The sequence below is a fragment of the Nerophis lumbriciformis genome, linkage group LG14, assembly GCF_033978685.3.
Source record: "Nerophis lumbriciformis linkage group LG14, RoL_Nlum_v2.1, whole genome shotgun sequence".
Taxonomy (NCBI): domain Eukaryota; kingdom Metazoa; phylum Chordata; class Actinopteri; order Syngnathiformes; family Syngnathidae; genus Nerophis; species Nerophis lumbriciformis.
The window spans coordinates 18269362-18284627 of NC_084561.2; the positions used below are offsets into that span (position 1 = coordinate 18269362).

Consider the following 15266-nt stretch of genomic DNA (forward strand, 5'->3'; position numbering starts at 1 on the left):
AATTGAGGAGAATTGTTTGAGCTGTACTCTTGTACAGTGTCCCACCACGCTCTGACGAAAGATTGTACGCCTCCTCTTTTATTTGGACCTTCCCTGATTACATGGCAACAGCTGTTTCTGAGGGTACGGGGGTCGTAAACAGCCATCGCCTTTGGTTACAAAACAGTTCAAAGAAAATTTCGACCTGACACACGTTTTTAAATATTTTCCGCTAAATAACAACTGCTAGATTGCAGTAAAACAGCAGTGCAGTGGAAATGTGAACCACTTTGGCTTTAATTATCAACTTGTTCCAATGCAATATATCATTGTCAGGCTTGCCCCTGACAGTTTGGTTGTGTTTTAGTTTTTCCTCTGTGTGTGTAGTATTTCCTGTCAGCGCTCTTGTTTTGGTTCTGTTTCCTGTTTGTCTCCCTGAGTGCTGTGTCCCCCCAGCTGTGGCTGATTGGCACCTGGCCACACCTGGTGTCAATCAGCCAGCTGCTATTTAAACCTGCCTTCCCCTCCAGTCAGTGCTGGATTATTGTCATTGTCGATGTCACTACCACCTGTCATAATACTTGTCGTTGTAGCTCTGTCTACGTTTGTTCACTCTGCTCATGTCATAGTTCCTTCGTGTCAAAGTAAGTGTTTTTGTTTCTTGTCGACAGTTAGCCTTTGTGCTATTTTAGTTCATAGCCAAGTTTGTTCTCCGCCTTGTGCGCGCCTTTTGTTTGTACCCTTTTGTTTGTTTTTTTGCTATAGTATTAAATCATGTTTTCTCGCTCAATGCCTGCCGTCATCTCTGCATTTTGGAGTTCGTCACCAACAAACTCTGACAATCATATTCCTTAGCTCTTCCACAGACACAAAGAATAGCTTCACTGACCACCATTACCTTAAAAACAACTGCATAACTCATCCTTTGAGTTACGTTTTCCATGCGTGTAAAGTTTGGCATCATTTGGATTTTAAAAGTTACGATTACGACTACGATTCCTCATTTAAATTCTGGTTCCCAATGATTCTTGATTCCGATTCTTTTGAGAGGCAGAGTCAAAAATGTACTACAGTGGAACCTCGATTTACGAACTGTTCGATTTACAAACCTTCAGATCGCGCTAAATACATGTTTCAGGGTGCGAACGCTTGTATGCCGCTGGAAGCCCCAGGGCGTTTCCATTTAAAGGAAAATGAAAATATTAATCTAATCACTCTAGTATCAATGATACACTAATGATTAGGGATGTCCAATAATATCGGACTGCCGATATTATCGGCCGATAAATGCTTTAAAATGTAATATCGGAAATTATCGGTATCGGTTTCAAAAAGTAAAATTTATGACTTTTTAAAACGTCGCTGAGTACACGAACGTAGGGAGAAGTACAGAGTGCCAATAAACCTTAAAGGCACTTACTTTGCGTGCCGGGCCAGTCACATAATATCTACGGCTTTTCACACACACAAGTGAATGCAAGCATACTTGGTCAACAGCCATACAGGTCACACTGAGGGTGGCCGTATAAACAACTTTAACACTGTTACAAATATGCGCCACACTGTGAACCCACACCAAACAAGAATGACAAACACATTTCGGGAGAACATCCTCACCGTAACACAACATAAACACAACAGAACAAATACCCAGAACCCCTTGCAGCACTAACTTTTCCGGGACGCTACAATATACACCGCCATGCCATGTTAGCATTGTTTTCCATAACTTGAGTTGATTTATTTTGGAAAACCTTGTTACATTGTTTAATGCATCCAGCGGGGCATCACAACACAATTAGGCATAATAATGTGTTAATTCCACGACTGTATATATCGGTATCGGTTGATATCGGAATCGGTAATTAAGAGTTGGACAATATCGGAATATCGGATATCGGCAAAAAAGCCATTATCGGACATCTACAAATGATGCCTGTCCCCCTGACTTATGATTTCAAAAACAAGTTTGTTATCCATCAATTTGTACGTGAAAAAAAAATCTACTGTATGGGAAATTGTGTATTAATATCATGAGGAGATTGTACATTATATTTCATATTTATTCACTTTAACAAGCCATAACTGCGATGTGACCCTCACTGAAAATGAGTTTGACAGTATCACCTCAAGTTCATCCGCGTTAAAGTCTTACCCAGATCTGTAGTTTGATCCTTTTATCGTTCCTGTAGATGGTCTTCACCTTGAAGTCGATGCCCACCGTGCTGACGAAGGCTGGTGTGTAGGAGTCGTCGGCGTAACGGAACAAGAAGGACGTCTTACCCACGCTGCTGTTGCCAATGATGAGGATCTTAAACATATAGTCAAAGTTCTGGTCTGAGGACTCCTTCTGTCCATAGGTTGCTGTTGCTGAGGCCATCTGTGGACACCAATGGAAAAAGGGTAAGGTCTTTAATTGATCCCATGCCATAAGTGTGATCAAAAAAAGTCAACCGTGCTTAATCAATGACATATATATTTATATCTTAGCTTTGTATAAAGAGAAGATACACAATGTATTGACCGTTTGAGCACCTTTAACGTACCACATGTATCAAAGTAGACCCCCACGTCTCTTTAGTTTGTCAGTAAGCGCTTTCTCTGTATCTTTTCTGATCTTCTTTCTAATTTCCCCGAACTGTTAGAATAAACAAAGCGACTGTCTCATAACCGCATGACGCAGAACACCGCAAGGACAAAACCGAGGAAACTGGGAGACCTTGAGAAGATGTTGACTCCCGTCTGAGTCCAAGTGGCTTGCTCTATACTTAGCGTGTTATCTTGACTCGCTGCAGTGGAACACTAGATTGTTGAGAGACCAAACAACTGCACCCTCCTATCAGTTTACATGAAGCAACACAGAGATGCTCCATAAATAATGAAGAAGCACAAACCCAAAAAGGGAAAATAAGGCTTCCGAAAAGGAGCTTCAATATACTTTAGAGTACAGCTTGTATAGGGGTTTTGATTTACTATACCAGTGTTATTCAACCACTGTGCCGCGGCACACTAGTGTGCCGTGAGATGCAGTCTGGTGTGCCGTGGGACATTATCTAATTTCACCTATTTGAGTTGAAAACATATTTTGCAAACCAGTAATTATAGTCTGCAAATGATGTGTTGTTGTTGAGTGTCGGTGCTGTGTAGAGCTTGGCAGAGTAACCGTGTAATACTCTTCCATATCAGTAGGTGGCAGCCGGTAGTTAATTGCTTAGTAAATGTCGGAAACAGCGGGAGGCAGTGTGCAGGTAAAAAGGTGTCTTATGCTTAAACCAAAAATAAACAAAAGGTGAGTGCCCCTAAGAAAAGTCATTGAAGCTTAGGGAAGGCTATGCAGAACGAAACTACAACTGAACTGACTACAAAGTAAACAAAACAGAAAGCTGGACGACAGCAAAGACTTACTGTGGAGCAGAGACGGCGTCCACAAAGTACATCCAAACATGACATGACAATCAACAATGTCCCCACAAAGAAGGATGAAAACAACTGAAATATTCTTGATTGCTAAAACAAAGTAGATGCGGGAAATATCGCTCAAAGGAAAACATGACACTGCTACAGGAAAATACAAAAAAAAAGAGAAAAAGACACCAAAATAGGAGCGCAAGACAAGAACTAAAACACTACACAAAGGAAAACAGCAAAAAACTCAAAATAAGTCATGGCGTGATGTGACAGGTGGTGACAGTACACCTACTTTGAGACAAGAGTTACATCGATGTATGCTTGGTTATGGTTTAAAGTCATATCCAACAATTGCAACGACTTTTTACCGTCAACAGAGTTTATGATTTCTGCTGGTGGCGTGACTCCGGATTTTTTTCAACGCAAAAAATGTGCCTTGCCTCAAAAAAGGTTGAAAAACACTGTACTATGCACTATAAATTCCCCAAGAGCCAACATTAAATAGATACATGTGTTTTTCCTGCAGCTAATTTGTATAAACTTGATCATCCAATATACAAACAAATAGTAAAAATGAAATAAAAAAAAGTAATTTCTGCATATATTAAAACTAGTAGCTAGTTTTTGTTGTTGTAGTTTGTGAAACCAGTCATGAACAGGGAGCGTCTGTCCTGGATGACGATGACATCATAAGGTGCTCCCTTAAAGCTGACACCTAAAAAGGATTGACGAGCTGGGTTGATCAGGACTTAAGTGCCGCTGCCAGCGAGTCGGGCTCATTTCATTAATCAGTGATGGCTGCCTTAGAACTCCCATCCTCTTAGGGCCAACTGGGCCCATAGGCAACAATGTCAACAGAATAGTTTTGATTACAGTAGACCCCCACAACCCTTTTTCTCCGCCGTAAATAGCTAATATTTTTTTGTATTAGTAACTTGAATTGAAAGTGGTTTGATGGCGCTATCTGCAGGGGAAATGTAGCTATAAATCCAGCAGAGGGTGCTGTTGTACAAGTCAATTTACCGTATTTTTCGGAGTATAAGTCGCACCGGAGTATAAGTCGCACCTGCCGAAAATGCATAATAAAGAAGGAAAAAAATATATAAGTCGCACTGGAGCCCGGCCAAACTATGAAAAAAAACTGCGACTTATAGTCCGAAAAATACGGTACTCAACATATCCCAGGAGGAAGATGCTTTGACCTGACATGATGTTGCGTAATACAAACACTGAGGAATAGTTAGGGATGATGTTTGATAAGAAATGATCGAGTTCGAGCCCATTATCGAATCCTCTTATCGAACCGATTCCTTTTCGATTCTCTTATCGAATCTAGATAGTTAAAGTACCAATGATTGTCACACACACAGTAGGTGTGGTGAAATTTGTCCTCTGCATTTGACCCATCCCCTTGATCACCCCCCTGGGAGGTGAGGGAATCATTTTTGGTGATTTAACCCCCAATTCCAACCCTTGATGCTGAGTGCCAAGCAGGGAGGCAATGGGTCCCATTTTTATAGTCTTTGGTATGACTCGGCCGGGGTTTGAACCCCGGCCTATCGATCTCAGGGCGGACACTCTAACCACTAGGTCACTGAGTGGCCACTGAGTAGGTTGGCCACTGAGTAGGTTAGGCCACTGAGTAGGTTGTTGTATATGGAAAAAAACACAATATTTGGTTTAACAAAAGCTCAAATTATTTTATAAGAAAAAAAATAGAATAAAAAAATAAAAATAAATATTGACTGTTACCCCCCTAAAAAAATAAAATAAATAAATATTGACTGTTGTTACCCAAAATATATTAAGTGGGATTTTTCAGAAAAACAAATATATACAGTAACACAAAAACAACCTGTCTCTGTGATCACTATAGGTGAATAGCCATGCCTTGAGGCGTTTTTTCCGGTTCATTATTTTTGCTGCTTGTGTGACATGACTGAGCTACGTCATTTCCTGTGATGTCCCACAGGGCATTTCTTGTGGGACAGGATTCGTTCCCAGGGATTCGAATAAAGAACCAACTCTTTTTCTTTACTATAGTGGCCTCGATAACGAGAACCGGTTCTCAAAAAGGGATTCGAGTCCATGGAATCGGTTCTTTTCTTATCGAACGGTTCTTTTCTTATCGAACAACCGGGAGAACCGGTTTCGAACATCATCCCTAGGAATAGTGCAGCAGGGAAATGCACAAGAAGCATGAACACAAGAAAAAGCAAGGATCCACCCTCGACTCAGATGTGAGGCTGGCACAAAACCCCTCTGATTAGTGATCTGAGGCAGGTGAGTCTCCTGATAACAAATCAGAGGTAGGCGAGTACAATTAGCGCTTAATAGCAGAACAGGAAGTGAAAACTAAAAATAAGACTGCTGGACAGGAACTAAACATCAACATAGAAAAAACAATACATATTGTCAGACCTGACATGACAGGTGAGGACAGCGGGGGTTTAAATTTTAATTGAGGGCCACATTGCAGTTATGGCTGCTCTCAGAGGGCCGATTGTATCAGTGGATGTATATGAATATAAACATATAATAGCCTCATTACACATTTTGCATAGGCAACTGTTTTACAGATGAATGCATACTTGTTATTAAATCCTAGCTCACGGTGACACACAGATATTTAAAGTGGAGCTGCAATTTTTGGGGAATTTTGCCTATCGTTCACAATCATTTATGAAAGACATGACGATGGATGGATTTTTTTAAATTTTATGCATTCTAAATATTAAATAAACGTGAATAAAAGTCTGCTTACAGCGGAGCCAATGGGAGCGCCACTATTTCTCCCATAAAATCCAATAAATAACAATTCAAAAAGTGCCAACAATACTCCATTTACAATTCGTGACTTGAATATTAACCAAGTATTAGTGATATTGTTATTTTAAGCGCTAACACGGACAAACGATTTATAGCAGCGCCGTGATCACTACCGTGTGCGCCTTTTTCGACATCGTCGAGTGGTAAGCCTCTTCCTCGCTTCCCTGCTTGTGGGAGTTTATTGTAAATTATGAATCATGCCTCTCACCTGGACTGAAGTAGTCTGAGTAGGTATTCCAACAAGTTGGTACACTTTGACAGCTATTTAGGACCCGAAACTAGCGAGAAAGACACGAAAGGGGAGCTTGATCCCCCCCCCCCCCACCCATTTTCTTCTTGAGGATTATGAGACATTTGTCATCTAAATGGGAATATATGAACATCCTAGCAGTCAGCATCCTAATGACAGCAGACCTTGCACAGTAAAGTCTGCAGTGAGTAATAATCAGTGATGAAGAAAACATTTTAAAATTATTGTGCCGTGTATGCTTCAAATTATCAAAATACGTAATTATTAAATGTTATTTTAAATATGCCTGTAACTACCTTACATATATACTTACTTATATAATGTATATAAACCCCTAGTGGAGGTGTTTGGATGTTTTTTCAGGGCTTTGTAGGCAGAATTGCGCGGCTCCCATAGGCTCCATTGTAAGTGGACTTATGATTGCATTTATTTAATATTTAGAATGCAAAAAGAAAAAAGAAAAAAATCTATCGTCATGTCTTTCATGATTATGAATGAAAACTTCCAAAAAAAGTGCAGTTCTCCTTTAAGTAATTGAATCTTGATAACCAACAGAAATGCTTGCTTGATTGATTGATTGAAACTTTTATTAGTAGATTGCACAGTACAGTACATATTCCGTACAATTGACCACTAAATGGTAACACCCGAATACGTTTTTCAAATTGTTTAAGTCGGGGTCCCCGTTAATCAATTCATGGTACAAATATATACTATCAGCATAATACAGTCATCACACAAGTTAATCATCAGAGTATATACATTGAATTATTTACATTGTTTACATTGTTACTTGATCAGATTATATTAAAGTGTAGAATATACAATTATTTGCAATACATTTTTCTGTCAAAATTTAAAGAGCAAATACCTTTGACTATAATGTTCTTCATCTAGCCTTATGTAGGCCACGTAAAGTAATGTGGCGGACCACTTAAATAATGTTGTGGGCTACTTAAAATAATGTGGCGGAACACATTCAACAATGTGGCGGAACACATTCAACAATGTGGCGGAACACATAGAACAGTGTGGCAGAACACATACAACAATGTGGCGGAACACATAGAACAGTGTGGCGGAACACATACAACAATGTGGCGGACGATATAAAATGATGTGGCGGACCAAATAAATAATGTGGCGGACAACAGAAAATGATGTTGCGGGACACTTAAATATTGTGGCGGACCACATAAATAATACAGCGAACCACATAAAATGATGTGGCGTTCCACTTAAAAATGTAGCGGGCCACATAAATAATGTGGCGGACCACATAAAATGATGTGGCCTGCCACTTAAATCATGTAATGGGCCACATAAATGATGTGGCGTGCCACTTAAATAATGTGCCCGGCCACTTAAATATTGTGGCGGCCCTCATACATAATGTAGAGGACCACATAAAATGATGTGGCCTGCCACTTAAATAATGTAATGGGCCACGTAAATGATGTGGCGTGCGACTTCAATAACATGGCGTGCCACTTCAATAATGTGGCCGGCCACATAAAAATTGTTGCGGCCCTCATATATAATGTAGAGGACCACATAAAATGATGTGACCTGCCACTTAAATAATGTAATGGGCCACGTAAATGATGTGGCGTGCCACTGAAATAATGCAATGGGCCACTTAAATAATGTGGCGCACCACATAAAATTTTTGGCCTGCCACTTAAATATTATAACGGGCCATTTGAATAATGTGGCGGACCACATAAATAATGTGGCGGACTACAGAAAATGATGTGGCCTGCTACTTAAATAATGTGGCCGACCACATAAATATTGTTGCGGCCCTCATATATAATGTAGAGGACCAGATAAAATGAAGTGGCCTGCCATTTAAATAATGTAACAGGCCACTTAAATAATGTGGTGGACCACATACAATTATGTGGCCTGCCACTTAAATAATGTAATGGTCCACATAAATGATGTGGCGGACCACATAAATAATACGGCGTACCACATAAAATGATGTGATGTTCCACTTAAAAATGTAGCGGGCCACATAAATAATGTGGCGGACCACATAAAATTTTTGGCCTGCCACTTAAATATTATAACGGGCCATTTGAATAATGTGGCGGACCACATAAAATAATGTAACAGGCCACTTAAATAATGTAACAGGCCATTTAAATAATGTAACAGGCCACTTAAATAATGTAACAGGCCATTTAAATAATGTAATAGGCCACTTAAATAATGTGGCGGACCACATAAAATGATGTGGCCTGCCACCTAAATAATGTATTGGGCCACTTAAATGATGTGGCGTGCCACATAAATATTGTATCGGCCCTCATATATAATGTAGAGGACCACATAAAATGATGTGGCGTGCCACTGAAATAATGTAATGGACCACGTAAATGATGTGGCGTGCCACTGAATTAATGTGGCCGGCCACATAAATATTGTTGCGGCCCTCATATATAATGTAAAAGGACCACATAAAATGATGTTGCCTGCCACTTAAATAATGTAATAGGCCACATAAATGATGTGGCTTGCCACAGAAATAATGTGGCGTGCCACTTAAATAATGTGGCCGGCCACATAAATATTGTCGCGGCCCTCATATATAATGTAGAGGACCACATAAAATGATGTGGCCTGCCACTTAAATAATGTAATAGGCCACATAAATGATGTGGCTTGCCACAGAAATAATGTGGCGTGCCACTTAAATAATGTGGCGTTAATAGGCCACATAAATGATGTGGCTTGCCACAGAAATAATGTGGCGTGCCACTTAAATAATATGGCGTGCCACTGAAATAATGTGGCGTGCCACTTAAATAATGTGGCCGGCCACATAAATATTGTCGCGGCCCTCACATACAATGTAGAGGACCACATAAAATAATGTGGCCTGCCACTTAAATAATGTAATGGGCCACATAAATGATGTGGCTTGCCACATAAATAATGTGGCGTGCCACTTAAATAATGTGGCCGGCCATATAAATATTGTGGCGGCCCTCATATATAATGTAGAGGACCACATAAAATGATGTGGCCTGCCACTTAAATAATGTAATAGGCCACATAAATGATGTGGCTTGCCACAGAAATAATGTGGCGAGCCACTTAAATAATGTGGCAATAATAGGCCACATAAATAATGTGGCTTGCCACAGAAATAATGTGGCGTGCCACTTAAATAATGTGGCCGGCCACATAAATATTGTGGCGGCCCTCATATACAGTATAATGTGTAGAGGACCACATAAAATGATGTGGCAACAGAACTTCCCTCCCACGCATCACATACAAGAACTGAAGGCAGTGTGAACATGACCATACAATTCCTCCATAAGCGGTAGTATCAATACCATATTTTTGAAATTTGGAGGGAATATCACAGGTCAAAGGTCAGCCCAGAGGGGAAATGAAGAACTGCATCTTGCATCCTTCAAGTGATGTCAATAGCACACATCAATCACGTCAGAGCGAGTAATGCAGATGCTGCGTCCTTTCAGCTTGTCTGAGATGGCGGAGCGCCTCCTCCCCTCCTCCCCCTTTTCCCCCAATCATGTGCCTCCTTTTCGAGGAAGCGTGTGGATGCAGATGACAGGAGGGGCAGCTAAAAATAGTACAGCGTCATCTTTTTCTCTCCTCTGCACAGCACACAGAGAAGCAGGGAGATGCAAAGGGGAGCTGCGTGTGTGTGTGTGCCTGTGTGCCCGTGTGTGTGTGTGTGTGTGTTTTTTTGTGTTTTTATGAGTGGTGCAGGTTGTTGAGAAGAGGAAGAATGGCCCAGCGTGAACCTGAAAATACTTTTCAACATATCTGCGTTATGATGATTTCAAAACATGGTAATATGGGTTGAATTGCTCATACTTGTACTTTTTTAATTAACTTCCAGACCAACTTTTGTTATTTATTCTAAAAGTATAATATAAATACATGCATTATGTTTGATGCTGCCTATCTTTCCAGGCTGCGTGTGACACAAGCTCATGGTTGTGTTTTCACAGTCGGATTAAAAAGAATTAGCTTTGTTTTTAAAACCATGGTGAAATACTGTATGTGAAATGGCTCATATTTGTACAATCTTGATGGAATTCCATAATTGTGTGATTAACTGGAGGTTTTTACATTGGAATTTCTGATTTTTCAAGACATCTCATATATACATGTCAATATATATATGAGATGATGATTAATAACCTACTCAGTGGCCCAGTGGTTAGAGTGTCCGCCCTGAGATCGGTAGGTTGTGAGTTCAAACCACAGCCGAGTCATACCAAAGACTATAAAAATGGGACCCATTACCTCCCTGCTTGGCACTCAGCATCAAGGGTTGGAATTGAGGGTTAAATCACCAAAAATGATTCCCGGGCGTGGCCACCGCTGCTGCTCACTGCTCCCCTCACCTCCCAGGGGGGTGATCAAGGTTGATGGGTCAAATGCAGAGAATAATTTCACCACACCTAGTGTGTGTGTGTGTGACAATCATTGGTACTTTAACTTTAACTTTATAATATATGTCAAATTGTTCACATTTTCACAATCTTGTTTGAATCTCATAATTTACAGATATTTGCAGTAAATTTGTAAATTTGAAAAAGGTAGTTTTGTTTTCAAAACACTGGTAATTAATATACGACAAATTGTTCACATTTGTATAATCTCGATTAAACATTTTTTGTATTCTAGTTAAACTATTATATACACACGTTATGTTTAATACTATCTTTTCAGACTTTGTGTGACACAATCTCACAATTCTGTTCTCACAGAATTTGATTTGACTTTTGACTTTGAAAAACTGGCTTTGTTTTTATGTTTGATGTCAAATGGTTCATACTTGTACGATCTTGATAGAATGTCAGAATGACGTTATTGATGGCAGGTTTTTGCATTCATTTCAAAAATTTATTTTATTTTTAAGACATTTGAAGATATGTCAAATTGCTCTTATTTGTACAATCTTGATTGAATCTCATCATTTTGTTGCAGGTCTTTGCGGTAAGATTTGTGATTTCGAAAAACTTTTTTTTTATTTTTTTAAACAATGGTATTTAATATAAGACATATTGCTCATATTTCTACAATCTTGATGCAACTTATAAATACTGTTCTTTATTCCAGTCAAGCTATTTAAAAAAATAAAAACAACCGGTATTTTTGACGCAGACTCTCTTTTTTAAAACTAGCTGTTTTCAAAACCATAGTCAATACTGTTTGTCAAAGTGCTCACACTTGTACAATCTGGATAGAATCTCTTAATTATGGTTGACTGCAGGTTTTTTCAATCGGATTTTTGGTTCCAAAAAACGAATTTCTTTTTTAAAGACATTTTTATTAGAGATGTCCGATAATATCGGACAGCCGATTTAATCGGCCGATAAATGCTTTAAAATGTAATATCGGAAATGAACGGTATCAGTTTCAAAAAGTAAAATGTATGACTTTTTAAAACGCCACTGTACGGAGTGGTACACGGGCGTAGGGAGAAGTACAGAGCGCCACAAAATCTTAAAGGCACTGCATTTGCGTGCCGGCCCAGTCACATAATATCTACGGCTTTTCACACACACAAGTGAATGCAATGCATAATTGGTCAACAGCTATACAGGTCACACTGAGGGTGGCCGTATAAACAACTTTAACACTGTTACAAATATGCGCCACACTGTGAACCCACACCAAACAAGAATGACAAAGACATTTCGGGAGAACATCCGCACCGTAACACAACATAAACACAACAGAACAAATACCCAGAACCCCTTGCAGCACTAACTCTTCCGGGACGCTACAATATGCACCGCCCCGCTACCCCCTAACCCCACCTCAACCTCCTCATGCTCTCTCAGGGAGAGCATGTCCCAAATTCCAAGTTGCTGTTTTGAGGCATGTTAAAAAATAATGCACTTTGTGACTTCAATAATAAATATGGCAGTGCCATGTTGGCATTTTTTTTCCATAACTTAAGTTGATTTATTTTGGAAAACCTTGTTACATTGTTTAATGCATCCAGCGGGGCATCACAACAAAATTAGGCATAATAATGTGTTAATTCCACGACTGTATATATCGGTATTGGTTGATATCGGAATCGGTAATTAAGAGTTGGACAATATCGGAATATCGGATATGGGCAAAAAAGCCATTATCGGACATCTCTACTTCTACACCATTTTACTGTATTCTTCATTCTTGTTAAACTATTAGAAAATATAAATACAAACGTTATGTTTCATATCGACGTCTCTTTCCAGACTGAGTGGGATGCAATCGCACAATTCTGTTTTCGCAGTTGGATTTTTCACTTTGAAAATTAGTTTTGTATGCCGAATCGTTCATATTTGTGAAATCTTGATGACATCTCGTAATTACGTTGCAGGTCTGATTTCGATTAATACGTTTTATGATAATACCGTATGTCTATTGACATGAAAGCATGAACATGCAGTATTATCAGGCAATAACATAGGTTTGCTTCCATTAACTGGGTGTTGGAAATGGACAATTCAAACCTTTACTATACAATTCAAACCTTTACTATACTTCCCCAAGAATAAATCATTTCAATGATAATATTCTTTGCATTATTTTACAATGGTGTAGTAATGTAATGTAATGAACTTGAATATTTGTCAATGGTTAATTCCTTAATAAAATAAATGGTATTGATGAGTATTTCAATTTATATTCACACTTCACACTACGTGAAGCATTTACAGTATATTTGGAGTATTTTTCTTCTATTTATTTATTATGGTGTATTCTTATATGAACATACATATTGCCTGCAGCATCAGCTATAAAACACAGTCGTTCTCTAAGGAGTAATAGTTCTTTCTTCATGTCAATTAGGATGCATTATCCCGATTGGTATCATTAGATTGTGTAACGCCCTTCCTTGCAGAATTGCACAGTATTTCTTGAAAGAAGCACATAAAACCCTCAGAACTTGTCTTGGACATCCAGTCCAACAATACATTGATGTGCATTTATGTTTTTCCCTACAAAACAGCTGTTCTAAATGCAACATTTCCTGTGCATGGACGGTCTGAATTGTTCGCAGGCGAGTTTTGATGAATCACACTACCGTATATTAATTAATTTACAGATCGATTGATTTGATGTAAAATGATTATAACATGAAAAAGGTCTTAACCCCACCTTTGTAGATTTCTATCCGGCTGCTGTCCACCGCGTCCTGCATCCGCAGACACCACTATTATCAAGATAGGAAAAATAAATTAAACTACATCCGGTAAAGACTTTCAAAATAAGGCAAGATGACTTCAACTCGAAATAAAAGCGATGTTTAAACGTGATATGTTTATGTTTTATACCTCATGTGGCCCCCTGTGTTAGTCCCAGTGTTTTAATTTATAAGGTGGTGTCTATTTTAAGATTAATCACTGCTATTTCACCTAAAACTTTTACTTTGAAGGCTATGCCATGTTTCCGTTATTTATTCGGCTGTTAAATGACATGTTTGGACAGTCCACCTGACCAATCAACGAGTGTTCTGGAAATACACGCATGACATCCTTTATTAATGAGAGCTGCTAGCGGGGCTGAATTACTGACGAGTATGTCAGTAACCACAGCTTACAGATATGATCTTTACTGCAATATATATTTGTATTTATTTCATGAACTGAGATTGCAAAAGCATCAAAGAAGACAAGAGGATTTTTCTCACTTTTTTGCTTAACTAAATACACCCTCCACTAATTAATTCAGGGTAAATTATATCGGAAAATGTGGTGGTCATTCAATTAGATGTGAAGTTAATATAGCATATTAACTGATAAACTATGGAAGTAGAATTGTCTCACATCAAATTATATATATCAATATGATATTAATACATATGCATATATTAATAAATATACACATACAAATGTGATACACAAATAAATAAATAATTTGTATAAATAAACGCGTATTTGTAAATATATTTTTGACATTTGAAAATATATACAAATAAAATGTGTATATATAAAAATGTGACATACAAAGACATACAGAGCGGTCTGGGTCACAGACATGGTCAGACACTGGCGAGCCAATCAGAGGCACACTAGGGAGGGTTATATTACGTCATGACTTTTGGGATGATTTGACACACATTGCGCTGATAAGAGATCAGTAACAACATCGGGACAAGGTCATTAAACGACATTGATACAATAGAATAAGCAGCGAGCACGGTCTTTCAGATTAACTGGATAAATTAGCATTATATATAAAAATGTGACATACAAAGACATACAGAGCGGTCTGGGTCACAGACATGGTCAGACACTGGCGAGCCAATCAGAGGCACACTAGGGAGGGTTATATTACGTCATGACTTTTGGGATGATTTGACACACATTGCGCTGATAAGAGATCAGTAACAACATCGGGACAAGGTCATTAAACGACATTGATACAATAGAATAAGCAGCGAGCACGGTCTTTCAGATTAACTGGATAAATTAGCATTAGCTAATACAACACTAACGTTAGCTAGCTCAGGCCCGTTGTGCGTTCTCTCTGTAAAGACGTGGATTGTTTTTGTGCAGAGAACTCCGGGCATTTTGCATATAATGCATATAATGCTCTGTGACCCAGACCGCTCTGGCTGCAGTGCCCTCTGCTGGTTGTTTAGGGGAGTGTGTAGGTCACTCATTTGTATACTCTAGCCTTTAAATAGCCCCCCTGTTGGACCAGTTGATCTGCCGTTTCTTTTCTTTTCTCCTCTGCTCCCCTTTTCCTTGAGGGGGGGGGGGCACAGGTCCGGTGGCCATGGATGAAGTGCTGGCTGTCCAGA

General features: G+C 39.0%; 1 protein-coding gene across 1 annotated transcript in view; it reads right to left on the bottom strand.

The window, feature by feature from the left end:
• The window catches only part of rab3ab (RAB3A, member RAS oncogene family, b), a 37065-nt gene extending 23381 nt beyond the window's left edge, over positions 1–13684 (bottom strand). Inside the window, exons 1-2 of the mRNA XM_061975949.1 lie at positions 13619–13684; positions 2135–2359 (exon numbers count right to left, since the gene is read on the bottom strand). Of these exons, the coding sequence (XP_061831933.1) occupies positions 2135–2359 (225 nt within the window). The 5' untranslated portion in view covers positions 13619–13684. The remainder of the gene's footprint in view (positions 1–2134; positions 2360–13618) is intronic.
• Between the last annotated feature and the right edge of the window lie 1582 nt (positions 13685–15266).